Source organism: Octodon degus, unplaced genomic scaffold, assembly GCF_000260255.1.
Source record: "Octodon degus isolate 3935 unplaced genomic scaffold, OctDeg1.0 scaffold00110, whole genome shotgun sequence".
NCBI classification, from domain to species: Eukaryota; Metazoa; Chordata; class Mammalia; order Rodentia; family Octodontidae; genus Octodon; species Octodon degus.
Genome location: NW_004524686.1, coordinates 906,388 through 922,016, shown reverse-complemented (window position 1 = coordinate 922,016; position 15,629 = coordinate 906,388). Strand labels below are relative to the sequence as shown.

General features: G+C 33.4%; 1 protein-coding gene across 5 annotated transcripts in view; it reads left to right on the top strand.

The window, feature by feature from the left end:
* Pik3ca (phosphatidylinositol-4,5-bisphosphate 3-kinase catalytic subunit alpha) overlaps positions 1-15,629 on the top strand; it is a 68,601-nt gene that overhangs the window by 33,734 nt on the left and 19,238 nt on the right. For all 5 annotated transcript variants that reach the window (XM_023699080.1, XM_004639330.2, XM_023699083.1 and 2 more), the window contains exons 2-9: positions 498-925; positions 1,456-1,665; positions 3,017-3,267; positions 4,206-4,451; positions 5,839-5,924; positions 12,956-13,061; positions 13,543-13,695; positions 13,804-13,938. In XM_023699080.1, the coding sequence (XP_023554848.1) occupies positions 574-925; positions 1,456-1,665; positions 3,017-3,267; positions 4,206-4,451; positions 5,839-5,924; positions 12,956-13,061; positions 13,543-13,695; positions 13,804-13,938 (1,539 nt within the window). In that variant the 5' untranslated portion in view covers positions 498-573. The remainder of the gene's footprint in view (positions 1-497; positions 926-1,455; positions 1,666-3,016; positions 3,268-4,205; positions 4,452-5,838; positions 5,925-12,955; positions 13,062-13,542; positions 13,696-13,803; positions 13,939-15,629) is intronic.

The window sequence follows — 15,629 nt, the reverse complement described above, 5'->3', positions numbered from 1 at the left end:
CAGATGTGCCGAAATGAAATCCATTATTATTATTTTGTATAATTAATATAGGGAGGGAGGGCAGGCTGACTTTGTGATTTCTCTTTAGTACATGTTGAGATTAAGAAGTAAGAAAAGAGGAGGACTTGACGTCTCTAGGTTTTATTAGCTCTAAACTAAGTAAGGACCTTAGGTGATAGGTGATGGCAATTTGAGTTTGAATTTCAGTTTTTCATTTTCTCATAGCTTCAGCTCTGTTTTGATATCTTAGAAAACATACTTAACTGTTTTAATGACTTTAATTGAATACAAATGGCTTTTATAATCTGTGCTGTGATCAATTATTTTTACTCTAAGGCAATAGTCTTGATCAAAATATTTAAGATTAGTCATTATTCTATTTGAACTATGGAAAATGAACTTTTATATTTTTTTGAACTTTTATATTTAACATTTCCATAAATGTATTATTTTAGGGTTTTTTTACTTTTAAAAGATGTTTTTCTTCTTTCATTTAGGTTACTGCTTTGGAACAGCCATAAATCTAATCACATAAAGTAGTTTTATGTGTAAAACCTGTAAAGTATCAGAAAAATGCCTCCACGACCATCATCAGGTGAGCTGTGGGGCATCCACTTGATGCCCCCAAGAATCCTGGTAGAATGCTTACTCCCAAATGGAATGATCGTGACTTTAGAATGCCTCCGTGAGGCTACATTAATAACCATAAAGCACGAACTATTTAAGGAAGCAAGAAAATACCCTCTCCATCAACTTCTTCAAGATGAATCTTCTTACATTTTTGTAAGCGTCACCCAAGAAGCAGAAAGAGAAGAATTTTTTGATGAAACAAGACGACTTTGTGACCTTCGGCTTTTCCAACCCTTTTTAAAAGTAATAGAACCTGTAGGAAACCGTGAAGAAAAGATCCTGAATCGAGAAATTGGTAAGATGTAATTTTTAACTAAATGATTCTTTTATCCTATTCCAAAATACAAATAACTATGAAGCTTAATTAACTGTTGTCTCATTATTGAAATATTTTGCCTGAACCAGTAGTTTTTTAATATTGAATAGCTTTCTTAGTAAAGTATCTATATAAATCTAAAGTATCTTTGACTGTTGAATGCAAAACTTATTTTTAGTTGCCTTAATATTCTATATGCTCTTCTTTAAGAAATACCATATGTAGGAAGATTTAGGTTTGTTATATCCCAGTTTTGTGTTATTATTCTATAAAAAAAATGATATGAATAGCAGTCTAGTATGTTGATTTTATGCACACACACACACACACACACACACACACAGATATTTTAGATCTTACTAGTTGATTCATTGAGATTTTTTTTTAACCCAGAAAACATCTTGCCTCTATTGTGATCTTCAAAATCTATATATAGTTCCTTGTTTGTAAGAAACATGTCCATGCATGTGTATAATAGAATAATACATTCTTTATATAATGTTCTTAAGGTTTTGTTATTGGCATGCCAGTATGTGAATTTGATATGGTTAAAGATCCAGAAGTACAGGACTTCCGAAGAAATATTCTGAATGTTTGTAAAGAAGCTGTGGACCTTAGAGATCTCAATTCACCTCATAGTAGAGCAATGTATGTCTACCCTCCAAATGTAGAATCTTCACCAGAACTGCCAAAGCACATATACAATAAATTAGATAAAGGTAAGAAAATTGTCAATCTACTATAATGGTTACTACAGTGAAAAATTGTTCCTATGTTTTTGTTTGTATTTTTGCTCTTTTTTGTTAGCTAGATAAGCTTTGTGAATATAGAGGTTCTTTACTGACAAGATTTGACTGATTAATGAATGTACAGTTGTATACAGTAAACACTGATTAAGTGGATTGTATGTATATGGTGCTGATCCCTTATATTTTTATCCCAATAAAACTGAAGAACTTTTGAGTTTGAAATTCACTCTTTATGGGGGCCGGGGAGATGGCTCCGTGGAATAAGCGCTTCCCTGGCAAGCACAAGGGCCTGAGTTCAATCCCAGTTCCACAAAAAAAAAAAGAAATTCACTCTTTATGAGGATACTAAGATTCAGAGCTGCCTATCTCTTTGTAAATAAAAGCACATATAAGTATTCAGTAAAATTGTAGGAAAACTTTTTATATATATAAAGAAAAATTTTTCTTAACATTAAATATAAATCTGATCATAATGAGTCATGGATATACTGAACATTTAATATACTGATTTCTAGAATTGTATGAGGATGGATAGCTATATTGTTGTTTTAGAAATACATGATATGGGGTAAATACTTCTAATTTGAAGTTTTAGATTAGGTTGACTCTCCCATGGTATTCAGTAAAAATTCTATCAAAACAATATTAAGATATATTTGTTCTACACATAATACTGAGTTTAATAATGTATGCACTTTTGAAATTCTACTATAGTAAACATTTTAAAACGGGAATATTCTTTTCACTTTTCTCTACCTTTTAATAGAAAATTTCCCACATATAAGGAAATTGAACTGCAAACATAGTACACCTAATTTTAAACTTTTCATTTTCACATTTTTAGGGCCAAAAATATGGTTTCCTGATTTAACTAATCCTAATAGCACAATATTGGAAAATCTTTTCGCTCATCATCTGAAACCCTTGTTCCCATCTTTTCCATCATTCTAATTGAGCATCTTTAAGCTTTCATTTATTCTTTTATTTCCCGTAGCATTTTACATTAGGCACTGCTGATCCTTTGAAACCACCTTTAGCCATGAAATATGTCATGCAGTTTAACTGGAAATTAACTTGGTCTCAGGGACTTGTGACCAACCCACTAACTGCAGTTTTGTGTGCTTGTGGTAAGACCTGAGAATTTAAGCATGACCTGACAACTCTTATCACAGTTGCTACCAGATATTTACCTATATGTAATTAGATTGATTAGAAATCATTTCTAATTATGATTAGAATAATGGATAGTGCATACTTGCAACTTGTCTCTTGAAAAATGAAATAGACATGATGACTTCGTGCCTGTGTTCTCCTATTATAGGACAAATCATTGTGGTGATTTGGGTGATAGTTTCTCCAAATAATGATAAGCAGAAGTATACTTTGAAAATCAACCATGACTATGTGCCAGAGCAAGTAATTGCTGAAGCAATCAGAAAAAAAACTCGAAGTATGTTGCTATCCTCTGAACAACTAAAACTCTGTGTTTTAGAGTATCAGGGCAAGTATATTTTAAAAGTATGTGGATGTGATGAATACTTTCTAGAAAAATATCCCCTGAGTCAGTATAAGGTGAGTAACAAGTTTCAAGACTATTCAAATTTTAAAAGTAATCACATAGGGCCTGATAAATGATATTTTTAAACCACATTTTTTGAAAAATAAATACTGACCATAGGCAAATAACATTCACAAGTTTTTATACTGTAGTTATGCAATTTGAGAGACTAAAAATGTTGGTAATTATACACCCTCACAATATGGTGTATTTCATGCTTTTAATGCTCTCCCAAGCAGTGGCATAGGTTTAACGTAAACATTTCAAAAAACCCATGACCTGCTCTTAAAATATATTATTAATACTTCTCTATTATCCTTTTCTATTCATCAAATACCTGTAGGAACCAACTATTGCAAGCATATTGCATATATTGAGTACAGTGCCCAAGGTCCTGGCCTTCAGGTTGTTTATGATCCATAGGGCTCACAGAAGAGACCTATTATAATATAAATAAAGTAGCATTTATATTTAAAAATCTCTATCCTGACATTTCAGAGTTCAGCTCAATAAAATACTTTTTGAATATTTCCATAAATCTGAGTCTCTGATCTTTTTAAAAAACAAGTGTTTCCCAGGACACGTTTAGAAGATGAGCAGGTGGGCCAGCAGTATGACAGAGGCTTACTAAATAATACTGCTTTCCAGTTACAATAAGTGTCCTGAATTTTTTTTCCAGTTAAGAATACAATTGTAGTGTTCAAAGCTTATATTTGTCTTTTTAATATATACAATTTATATCCAGAGGTACTTGGTTGATCTGTGCTATAACCTAACTCCTAAATTTTACTATTTTAAATGTTGTAACTACTCAAAAATAAGGCCTATAATGTTTGTCTTCATTATCATTACACATTAATATGTGCATTCTCATAATACTGTTACATGTTGCTTTTAAAATGAAAAGCTTTACAGGAAACAGCTTATTCTCTTCCTCCTTAATTTCTTACAGTATATACGAAGCTGTATAATGCTTGGGAGGATGCCCAATTTGATGCTGATGGCTAAAGAAAGCCTTTACTCTCAACTGCCAATGGACTGTTTCACAATGCCATCCTATTCGAGACGCATCTCTACAGCTACCCCATATATGAATGGAGAAACATCCACAAAATCCCTTTGGGTTATCAATAGTGCACTCAGAATAAAAATTCTTTGTGCAACTTATGTAAATGTAAATATTCGAGACATTGATAAGGTAAGGCTAGGTGTTGGTACTTTTTCTTCTGCAGAAATCATTTCATACAAACCTTTTATTGAACTATATAGTAATCTGTTGACCTGAAGTATGTTTTCAAATGACTAGAAAAAAAATCAAGTTTCAGAATATACAAATATGTGATGAATTCTATTTGTTTCCTTCTACCTTAGCTTTGATGAAGCTCTCAGTCTTTGATAATTCTAATATCCATAATTATGGTTTCTGGGTTTTTTTCATAATTATGTTTTCAAAACCAAAAGTTTTATAGAATTCATTGAACAATAAAACCTGGTCTGATCTAAAATGAATCTTTTGTATTGCTTTTTCTTCAGATCATATAAATATTTCACCTTTTTAAAGAGTACCTTTTAATAGTCTGTTAATTTCACTTACTGTAAATATTGATGTGTTATTACAGTGATATTAATATTTTTAATTGGGAGCAATCTAGATGTTGAGAGCTATAAACCATACCTAGTATGTATAGTATACCACTTTGTCTCTATTTTTCTTACAGCCTTTCTCTGTTTCTTCAGTTATAATTTTTATTTTTATCTGTACATGTTTCCAATGCATAATGCTTACATTCCTCACATGGAGTTGAGCCATGGACATAACACATTTTAATGCGTATTTTCATCCTCTGTTTTTCCTTCCCATTCTTCTTCCATCTCTTGGTCCACTTTAGGGTTTTCTTGTTTTCTTTTGAGACAGGGTCTCACTATGTGGTTCAGGCTGCCTAAGAACTCACTGTGTATCCCAGGCTGGCCTCGAACTCTGAGGGATCCTTCTGTCTCAGCCTCCCAAGAGCTGGGATTACAGGTGTATGCTGGCATGCCCACTATACTTTGGTTTTCTTGAGACAGTCTCAGTATGTAGTTCAGGCTGACTTCAACCTCATGTCAGTACTCCAGCCTCAGCCTCCTAAGAGCTGAGATTATAGGCATGTGTCCCCACACCCAACTCAGTTTATCTTTCTAAACATATGGAAAACAATTACATTTCTAGCTTGAAGGGATCATAGTTCTATATTAATTTTTTTTAGTAGCCTGATACCCTATCTTTTCTTTTTTTTTTTTTTTTTTTTGGTGGAACCGGGGATTGAACTCAGACCCTTGCACTTGCCAGGAAAGCACTTATTCTACTGAGCCATCTCCCTGGCCCCATTCCTATCATTATTACTAGATGAAGGCAACAGCAAATTTTGGTGAGAACTCTATCACTGTGAAGTTATTAAATAGGTGAAGAAAAGGAAAGTATCTGAATAAAAACTTGTATTGGTTGTCTTCATGTTAATTACATTATTTTGCTGTCTATACTTGGTTCTAAGTATGCATATATTTGCATCAGTGTACATTTTGTATGTACTTTTTTTGTTTTTTAGATCTATGTACGAACGGGTATCTACCATGGAGGAGAACCCTTATGTGACAATGTGAACACTCAAAGAGTACCTTGTTCCAATCCTAGGTACGGCAATATTTGAATGTATTTCCAAAGGTCTTACTAATAATCAGGAATAAGATCCATAAACATGCAGTGTTATATTTTGCATCATTAGTTTTATGCAAATTATATAAATTACCAGACATTTACATAGAGTACATAAGGATTTTTTGTTAAATAAGAATCAATCAAAAAAAAAAACTTAAAAAGGAAACATATTATTGGTGCTAAAATCTTACCCAAAAGAGTTTTCTGATTATGCTCACTATTTTAGGAGAGAATAGAATATGGTTGTTATACAGATTCCTCACATTAGATTAAAAAAAAAAAAAAAAAAAACCTAGCATATTATTTTCTTAGTGCAATTCTCCTTTGAAGAAAAGTTGGCAAACAGTACCAGAGCCAAAGTACGCTGGTGATTTCTTTCAAATCACTCTCTAAATACTTAATGGTATTCAGTCTTTCAAAGGGTCTTTAGAACAAATCAATTTTGTAAAGAAGCATTGAGAATATTTTAAATCATTACTGCAAAGACATAATTAACAACAACAAAAAAAACTCAACTAAGACTGTATAAGTCCAAAGCTTGCTGCCCTTCTGTTTCTTTGAGTCTCAGTAGAGTTATTTGAGGAACAAGAGTCTACCCTTGGATAGCCCTGAAGTTTGAAGATGGACTATATAAAATAGCAAGGGAGCTAACTAGTTACTCCTCCATAAAAATTGCATACCAAATATAGACTGACTTCTAGGAGAGTCAAGAGAAAGATCTCATTTTTAATGGGTGGCTAGAAATGGCCATCCTGTAGAGCCCAGGTAAAGTTTAAAGAGATGGTAGCCTTCTCTGTGAAGGAAGAAAAATAGTTCCTTATCCTACCTGAACTACTGCAGGTCAGAAAGTACATCATTCAGGTTACAGAAGTTATACTTTGGCAATAAACAACCCTAGGATCTTTCTGAATTTTTGTCCAAAGAATAGTTTATTTCCTAATCATACAGCATGCGTATCACAAATTAAGTGGAGTCAAGTTGTTGTATATGGTTCCAGGGTAAATCCTGAGGGGATCTGACTGGCCTTGTCAGATAGAAGAAGTTACATTTTTAGTTATATAGGTCTTGCTTTAACTTGGTCTTAACCATCCAGCAGAAAAGTGTAACCATGAGGTACAAAAAATAAAACAATATGCTGAGCTGTGAAAGGCTCAAGTCAACAACTTTGTACATTTGCCAGTTGTTCTGATAACTCACTACTGTTATGGACTATTGGACTATATTGGGTTATTTTGCTAAATTCAAGTACCTATAATCTTTGGTCTGGCATCAAGTATGAAATATCCTCTAAAGAATTCCCCAAATACAACTTCTCTAACTGCAGTGGAACACTCACCTCTGACAAAACAAAACAAAAAAAAGGGGGATATAAAAGGATCATTTTGTTGCGGTGGGGAGATATCTGTATATACAAGATAGAATAGATATACAGCTACTTTCTCTTAGTTCATTGAGAAGAAAGGTTTGTACTAATGTTGTTTAGATCCAATATGTCTGCATCTTGTCCTCTGAATAACTATGAAGACAACAATATGCAGTGTATTAATTATTGTAACTGCCCTACTAACCTGTTCTGAAACTGTTTCATTGCTATTTTATCTTTTTTCTCTTTAAAATGAATTAAAAATGGAGTGATTGTGGGAGGAATAAAAAAAATATTTCGAGGAAATACTGGCTAGAAATTTTGCAAATTTGGTGAAAACTACAAACATACCATTCCAAGGAGTTCAACAAACCCCAAGCAAAGACCCCTTAAATGAAATTAGGTATATTTATTCTAATTGTGTGAAATGCCAAAAGTAAAGTAACTATTTAGAAAGGACCGTATGCATATATATATGTATATTTTTTAAGAGAAAAACATTTTTAAACAAGATAGTAGTAGAGTAAAAATGGTTAATACATTGCTTATTGTTACTTTTAAATTAGTTACTCAGAATACAAGATACAAGCATTTAATTGTCCAAACAGTATTAGTACAAACCTTTGTTTTCAATGAACTAAGAAAATTAGTAGTATAGCTATCTTAACTATCTTTTATATATATTGTTTATCTTTCTTTTCTCTATTCCCCACCCAAGTTTATCTTCCTTCTTTTTGTTTTGTTTTTCTTTTCTTTTTGGCTGGTTGGTTGGTTGGTTGGTTGGTTTTGGTACTGGGAATAAAACTCGGGACCTTGTGCTTGCCAGGCAGGCACTGTGCCATTGAACTATACACCACTTTCTCTTTGCTTTTGAAGTTTCTTCGCATTTTATAATATCTATTGTATATTTTGGATCTTATTTACTCTTTCAGCTTTTCATGCTAGAGATACAGTACATTTATATATGTGTATATGGTTTCTTTCACTTTATGAATATGGTCTCAAATTGCATCCATTTACCTATAAAAGTCTCTAGTTTATCCTTCTTTATGGATGAGTGTTCTTGGTTGTATAAAAAAAGACTACATGTTTCATCTATTCCTCATTTGATGGGCACTTGGCTTCTTTCCAAGATATAGCTGTTAAATATTGTGCTACATGGGTGCCCATATATCACTGTGGTATGATGTTTTTAATTCTTGTTGGAAAATAATTGAGAAGGGACATAGATGGGTCAAATGAGACCTCTAATCGGAGTTTTTTGAGGCATTTCCACACTGATTTTCATAGTAGTTGCACCAGGGTACATTCCCACCAACAGTAGAGAAGGTTTCCTTTTTCCCTACAGCCTCTCCACCATACTGCTGGTTGATGTTTTGATGATAGCTATTTTTTTCCAGAGTAAGAGGGACTCTCAGTGTGTTTTAATTTGCATCTCTTGAATGACAACCGGTGTTGAACATTTTTCATACATTATTTGTTGTTTGTATTTCTTCATTTGAGAAGTATGTATTCATGTCAGGTGCCCATTTTTAGATTTGTCTTTAACTTTGGGAGGTCTGATTTTTATAAGTTCTTTGTATGTTCTCTAATAATCCTCTTAAGAAACAAGTGGCAAACATTTTTCCTGACATTGTGAGTTTCTTTTCACTCCATTAGTGGTTTCTCTTGCTGTGCAAAATCTCTTTAATAAGATCCCAGTTATTTTTATTTTTTGTGGTAGTACCTGTGAGATTGGGGTTTTATTCAAAAGGTCTTTGCCTACACCAATGTCTTCAAGAGTTTTAGCTAATCAGTCTTCCAGCAGATTTAATGTTTCTGTTTTAATATTTAGGTCTTCAATCCATTTCGAATTTACTTTAGTGCATGGTGAAAGACATGGATCTAATTTTAATCTTCAGCATGTGCAGAGCCAGTTTTTCCAGCACCATTTATTAAAGAGATCAATCTTCCAGTGAATGTATTTGGCACCTTTCTCAAAGATAAGGTGGCTGAGTATGTCTGGAATTGTTTCTGCATCTTATCTGTTCCGTTAATCTTCGGGTCTGTTTTTATTTTTATTTATTTTTTGGTAGTGCACTTTTTATCACAGTAGATTCATAGTATAATTTCAAGTCAGGGAGTGTGAGACCCCTTGCCTTGCCTTTGTTGCCCAGAATTGCCTGTGCTACTTTTGGTCTCTTGATTCCAAGTGAATTTTAGGGTTGTTAGAAACAACTGTATTTGATTATGTTGAGGAATTCTCTCATCTAAAAGATGAAGTTCCTATGCAACAAGATTCTACTCCCAAGTAGTATAAAGATTTAAGCAATTTTTAAACTTTTTTATTTTTACAAAAATAAAATTAGAGATAGATATGAAATTACTTGAAAAATAGATAGTAAAATTTGCTCTGTTCAAGTATTTTGATCTAAATCTGCTTTCCATATACTAGAAAAAGTACTTCATAATTTTGTCATAAATGTACTAGTACTTCAGGCAGCTATGAAAACGTACACCTATAGTCCCAGCTACTTCAAATGCAGAGGCAAGAAAATTACAAGGTCCAGGTCAGCCTGAAGAGCTCAGTGAGAGACCCTGCCTTAAAAGAATAAAGGAAAAAGAAAGAAAATCCCTGTAAAGGGCTGCTGTTACACTACTTCTTAAAATTAGAATCAATTTGGAGTGTGTGTGCGTATCTATGTGTATGTATCCACTTTTTTTTTTTTTTTTTTTTTTTTTTTGCGGGGGGAGGGATTGAACCCAGGATCTTGCATTTGCCAGGCAGGCACTTGTGCCACTGAGCTATCTCCCTGGCCCCTGTGTCCACTTCCTGAAAAAAAGAACTTGATTTGTGTGTGTGTACATGTTGAATGGGTGGATTTAGAGTGAAAGAAAACCATATTTATTAGTGTAGTGCTAGATTTGTAGGGCATAGTTCTCTTAGTATGTATATGGAACATTTCCCTGAATTTTACGAGCAATTTTAGAGATTTAGAAACATTAAAACATCTTAGATAAATTTAAGTAGGTGTACCTTTAAGTTTTTTAAATAACTGTAGGCTTATGAAGTTCCACAGGGCTGATGAAATAGTTCAGTGGCATAAGCTCCTGCCTGGCTAGTGTAAGGTCCTGATTTCTATCCCCAGCTACAAAAATAAATAAAGTTCCACAATATTTCTTCGTCGTAGGTTTCCATGTTAGCATATATTTTTTGTCTTCAGAATGCTTGCCAAATTATTTAACTCTTAAGTGGAAGTCTTTTTTTCTATAAATGATACTTTTTAGTCTTTGTCCGTGTTTAAGCAAAAATATTATAGTCAATAGAACTTACAAAGTTTATCCATTAGATTGAATAATCAAAACTAAAATTTCATACTGATTATTTATGTCCTGTTTTATTTATACTTCAGCAGTAGATTAAAACTATGAAGAAGCCATATATTACTTGGATTTCCCGTCCCAAAATACCTGACATCCACAAGTCTTACTTGGCTGTAGTTGCTGAAGTCCATGGCCAACTGGTTCCAAAACAGCAACATGAGGGCTGAAAGACATGCCACAGCAGAGCTGCTCAGATCATGGTGGTCAGAAAGCAGAGCAGGAACGGGGCCGGAGGAAGGGTCCAAGGCAGAGATAGTTCCCAAGTCCATACTTCACAGACCCACCCCACCACACCTAGAAGTGTGCTTTATTAATAATCCCTCAGCTAGTTCCCAAGCCAGTCAATTTGACAGTTAGGCTTAACCATCATAAGGCATGTGAGAAATTTTCAAAATAATAGTATCTAACGCCTGAAATTTTACTGTTGTTCAAGGGATTGTTTTAATTACTTTACATAAGTTTTAATCCCTTTACTTATGTCATTTAATCTTGTGAGATAGAAACAACCTTCTCAGGGTAGGTAACTATTATTAGTCCCATTTCATCAAGAAGGTAAAAAACAATATAAGGCAACACAACACATCTAGTGACCTAGTGGGAACAAGATTCTACTCCAAGCAGTCATCCTGAGTCCATTGTTTTATACTCTACCCATTGTTCTATAATATTAAAAGAGGAAAAGCTATTTATTGTACATGACTTTACAAGCATGTCCTTCAAGTATGTACATGATTTTATCTGTAATGTCCTATAAGTTGAGGGAATTTGTCATAAAACTGTAAACAATTTTAATCTTATTTTTATAATATTTTCTTTCCTTAATTTTACTTGTGGAGTATTTTAAAATTCAAGTACACTCTTCCTGTGTATCATTTATTTTCATACTGATTTATTTGGACTAGTGAATTATTCTGAATAAGATTACATTGTGTATAAAAGTAATTAATGTAATCAGATTAAGAACTTATTTTAGGGCCAGCCAAATAGCTCAGCAAATTAAAGCACCTGCAAGAAGGCACAAGGGCCAGGTTCTGCCATGCCAGCCCCGCTCCCAGGGCACGCTGAGACAGCAATTAAGACTGGGTGTGGTGGCAAACTCCTGTAATTCCAACTCTTGGGAGGCAGTAAACAGGCGGAACATTGTGAGTCTGATCTAGTAGTGAGACCCTGAATACCCTGTAGACTCTTCCCTAAAATACAAAAAAAAAAGAAAAAGAACTTATTTTATCTTGTATAATTTTCCTTTTCAATTTAACTTTTTATGATCAAAACTCTTAGTGTTTTGGTTTAGTGAGATATAGCACATGTGCATGCAGAAAAGTAAACAGATCATAATTGTGTAGTTCACTGAATTATCACAAAGCAAATATTCATGTAGCCACTATACCAGTCAAAAAATAAAATATTTACCAGCCTCTAGAACCTACCTTATGCTCATTCCTGATCTAGTAACCTTTTCTTCTACCTGAAGGAAGCCATTATGTTGACTTCTATCATTTTGTGTTAGTATTGCCTATTTTGAATTTTACATAAATAGACTCAAAGAGTAGGGATTTTTTTATGGCTAAATTATTTTATTGAGGGCTGGATGGATAGTTCAGTAGAATAAGCGCTTGCCTGGCACGCGCAAGGGCCTGAGTTTAATCCCCAGTTCTGCCAAATAAATAAATAAATAGATAGATAGCAGGGCCTGAGTTTAATCCCCAGTTCTGCCAGATAGATAGATAGATAGATAGATAGATAGATAGATAGATAGATAGATAATTTCATTGAACATGTTTGTAGGATTTCATCCATTATGTTAATAACTTGTTCCCATTTATTGCTATGTGATATTCCATTATATGAATTCATGTACTATAATTTATTTGTCCCGGTCTTGCATATTTGATTATTTGTAGTTTGAGATTATTATAATTTTATTATTAGCATTCTATACACAGATATATACACCTGTGTTTTTATTCCTAGAGATGAAACTGGATCATAAGATTCTCATATATTCACTTTTAGTAGATTGTTTACTTTGATTATAACAAATTATACCCTCACTTTTAGTGCATGAGATTCACTGTTACTACAAAATGTTATCGCTACTCTTAGTATTGTCAGTCTTTTCAGTTTCAGCCATTCTTATATATAGTGATAACTCTATGAGATTTTTATTTTCATTTTCTGTATGAAAATAACATAGTATAGTTATGCTAAAAGTCATAGACAAAGCCTTTTTTCCATCTTTTTTTGGTAAATTCTTTTCTTTTTTCTTTATAATTTTGTATAGGTGGAATGAATGGCTGAATTATGATATATACATTCCTGATCTTCCTCGTGCTGCTCGACTTTGCCTTTCTATTTGCTCTGTTAAAGGCCGAAAGGGTGCTAAAGAGGTAAAGTATTTCAAGAGGAACAATTATGATTACTTCTAAAAATCTCTTAATTATACCTCTGATTGAATTTTTTCACAATCATAGATCAGACCTGTTACAACTTTTAATAAATAAAAATATTATAGAAGACTACCTTGGAAGAACTTCAAAACTTTATAAGTATTATGTCTCAAATTAAGTTGATAGATTTTTTTTTAAACATGCAAAATGACTTCATAACAGTGATTGAATGCAAATATATGCCATACCTCTTTTGTTTCGGCTGTCCTATCTATAATTAAAGAAAATATATCTAATTGCAAATGGGCAAAAGGCAATAAAGTGCTTAAATCTGGAGAAAACAATATGGCTTTTGATAGATTTTTGCATTCAAGTTATTATAGAGATTGTTGTTGAATTCTCCTTTCCAGGAAAGAAAAGAGTTTGATGCATTTTATAGTTTAATCCCTAGATTAGTGAATATTTTTCTTTGCTTTTTAAGGAGCATTGTCCATTGGCCTGGGGAAATATAAACTTGTTTGATTATACAGACACCCTAGTATCTGGAAAAATGGCTTTGAATCTTTGGCCAGTACCTCATGGACTAGAAGACTTGCTGAACCCTATTGGTGTTACTGGGTCAAATCCAAATAAAGTAAGCTTTTCATTATCCTAAATTATTTTTTTCTTTTTAATGACAGCTACAATATATATATATATGTATATATATGTATATATTATTAACTTTTCTTCCATCTCATAGGAAACTCCATGCTTAGAGTTGGAGTTTGATTGGTTCAGCAGTGTGGTCAAGTTTCCAGATATGTCAGTGATTGAAGAGCATGCAAATTGGTCTGTATCCCGTGAAGCAGGATTTAGTTATTCACATGCAGGACTGGTAAGGAAAGTCACTGAGTTTTTAAAGTGTCAGTTGTAATCTGTGTGCAGACCAGGTTTCATGTATTTTAGTTATAGTGGCATAAGTATGAAGATAAAATTTTCTATGTGCTAGTATTTTGCATGCAGCTGTTTCTTGGTTCACTTGGAGCCCTAGCCTGCCTTCATTTATATAACACATATTTATTGAATGCCAACTATTTGTAAAGCACTAGAAGTACTAGGTAGTGAAGTTGTGAAGTCAATAGGTCTCCACTAACAATTTAGTCTAATGGTGAAAGCAGACATGAAACAGACACAAGAAGAGTAAGATTGTAGGAAGAGGCAATTGGACAATTAAGAAAAACACTTAATTGGGAGAGGGCAGTTTTTCAGAGGGTGGACTGCCACATGACTGGGTCTGGGAAGGCCCTCCCTGAGGTGGCAACCGTGAGATTGAGACTGAAGTATATATGCATTGTTAACTGAGCTATTGTGTAGAGGAAATAGCAGTTCTTCACTGTACTCGTCCTGATCCTCTAGACAAGAATGAAAATGAAGTGGAGCTTCTGTATTGATCTAGTTAGCCAGTATTCCCCTTAACTTGAGAACAACTTAACTGAGATCAAAGATCATTAATTTTTCCTTATTCCTCAAGGACAAATTGTCAGCATTAAGAGAAAATCTTTTTGTTCTTTAGTGTCTCTTCCAGTTTCCAAATTTATAATTTTTTCTTTGGCTGGGTTTTAGGTTAAAGATAGACCAGCCAATGAATATTGAACCAAGAGGTCTTGAAATGTGCCTAGCCCAGGCAAGTAACATCAGCACCAAGAAGCACTCTAGAATACTGCACTGAGGAACTTTTTTAGTTTATAGCCCAGTAAGAAATTTGCCCATTGCTTTTGTAAATTGAATAATGTAACACTTTCCTGCATACACAATTTAAAAGGTATGAGTGTCTTTTTGGAGTAAATGTAGCTCTTTGTAAGGATTGATATTGTATGACTTGCAGAATTTCTTAGAATTCCTTATTCCTTATTCATTTATTACTTCCAATTATGCTTTAAAAAAACACTAAATAATATAAAGATATAAAAGTATATAGTAGCCTAAAAGGATAATATAGCTGTGAAATAAATCACTAATACATAATCATTCTGTTTTCTTACTGCATTGCTTAGCATATTGCAACATATTTCTAGGGGTATAAAAGCAGTCTGCAACATGATCTTCATAGGTTTTTTATTTTGGGGGTTTTTTTTTAGGCTTTCAGTGGACTGAGTTTTACACTTTATACCCATAATACAAGCAAATTATAGGTATAATATAACTATAAAATTATATTTATTATATAGGTATGTTTATATACCTACCTATCTACCTAAAAAGAAGCAAAGTATAAAGGAAGATATAGTTACTAAGCAAATCATAGTAGGAATGCAGATATGGATAATAAAACTCTAAGGCAGTATGTCAACATTTTGACACTACAGTTTAGGCCAAATAATTCTTTGTTGTAGGGGATATCCAGCACATTGCAGGGTGGTTAGCAGCATCCCTGGCCTCTACCCTATTAGATCCCAGGACCACCACATCAAGTCATGCCAATCAAAACCATTCCAACATTACCAGGGTCCTGAGGACATAAAAGGGAAACCACCCCAGCTATGATCTGCTGCTCTGTACTCTAATGATGATGGTGAAATTTATCAT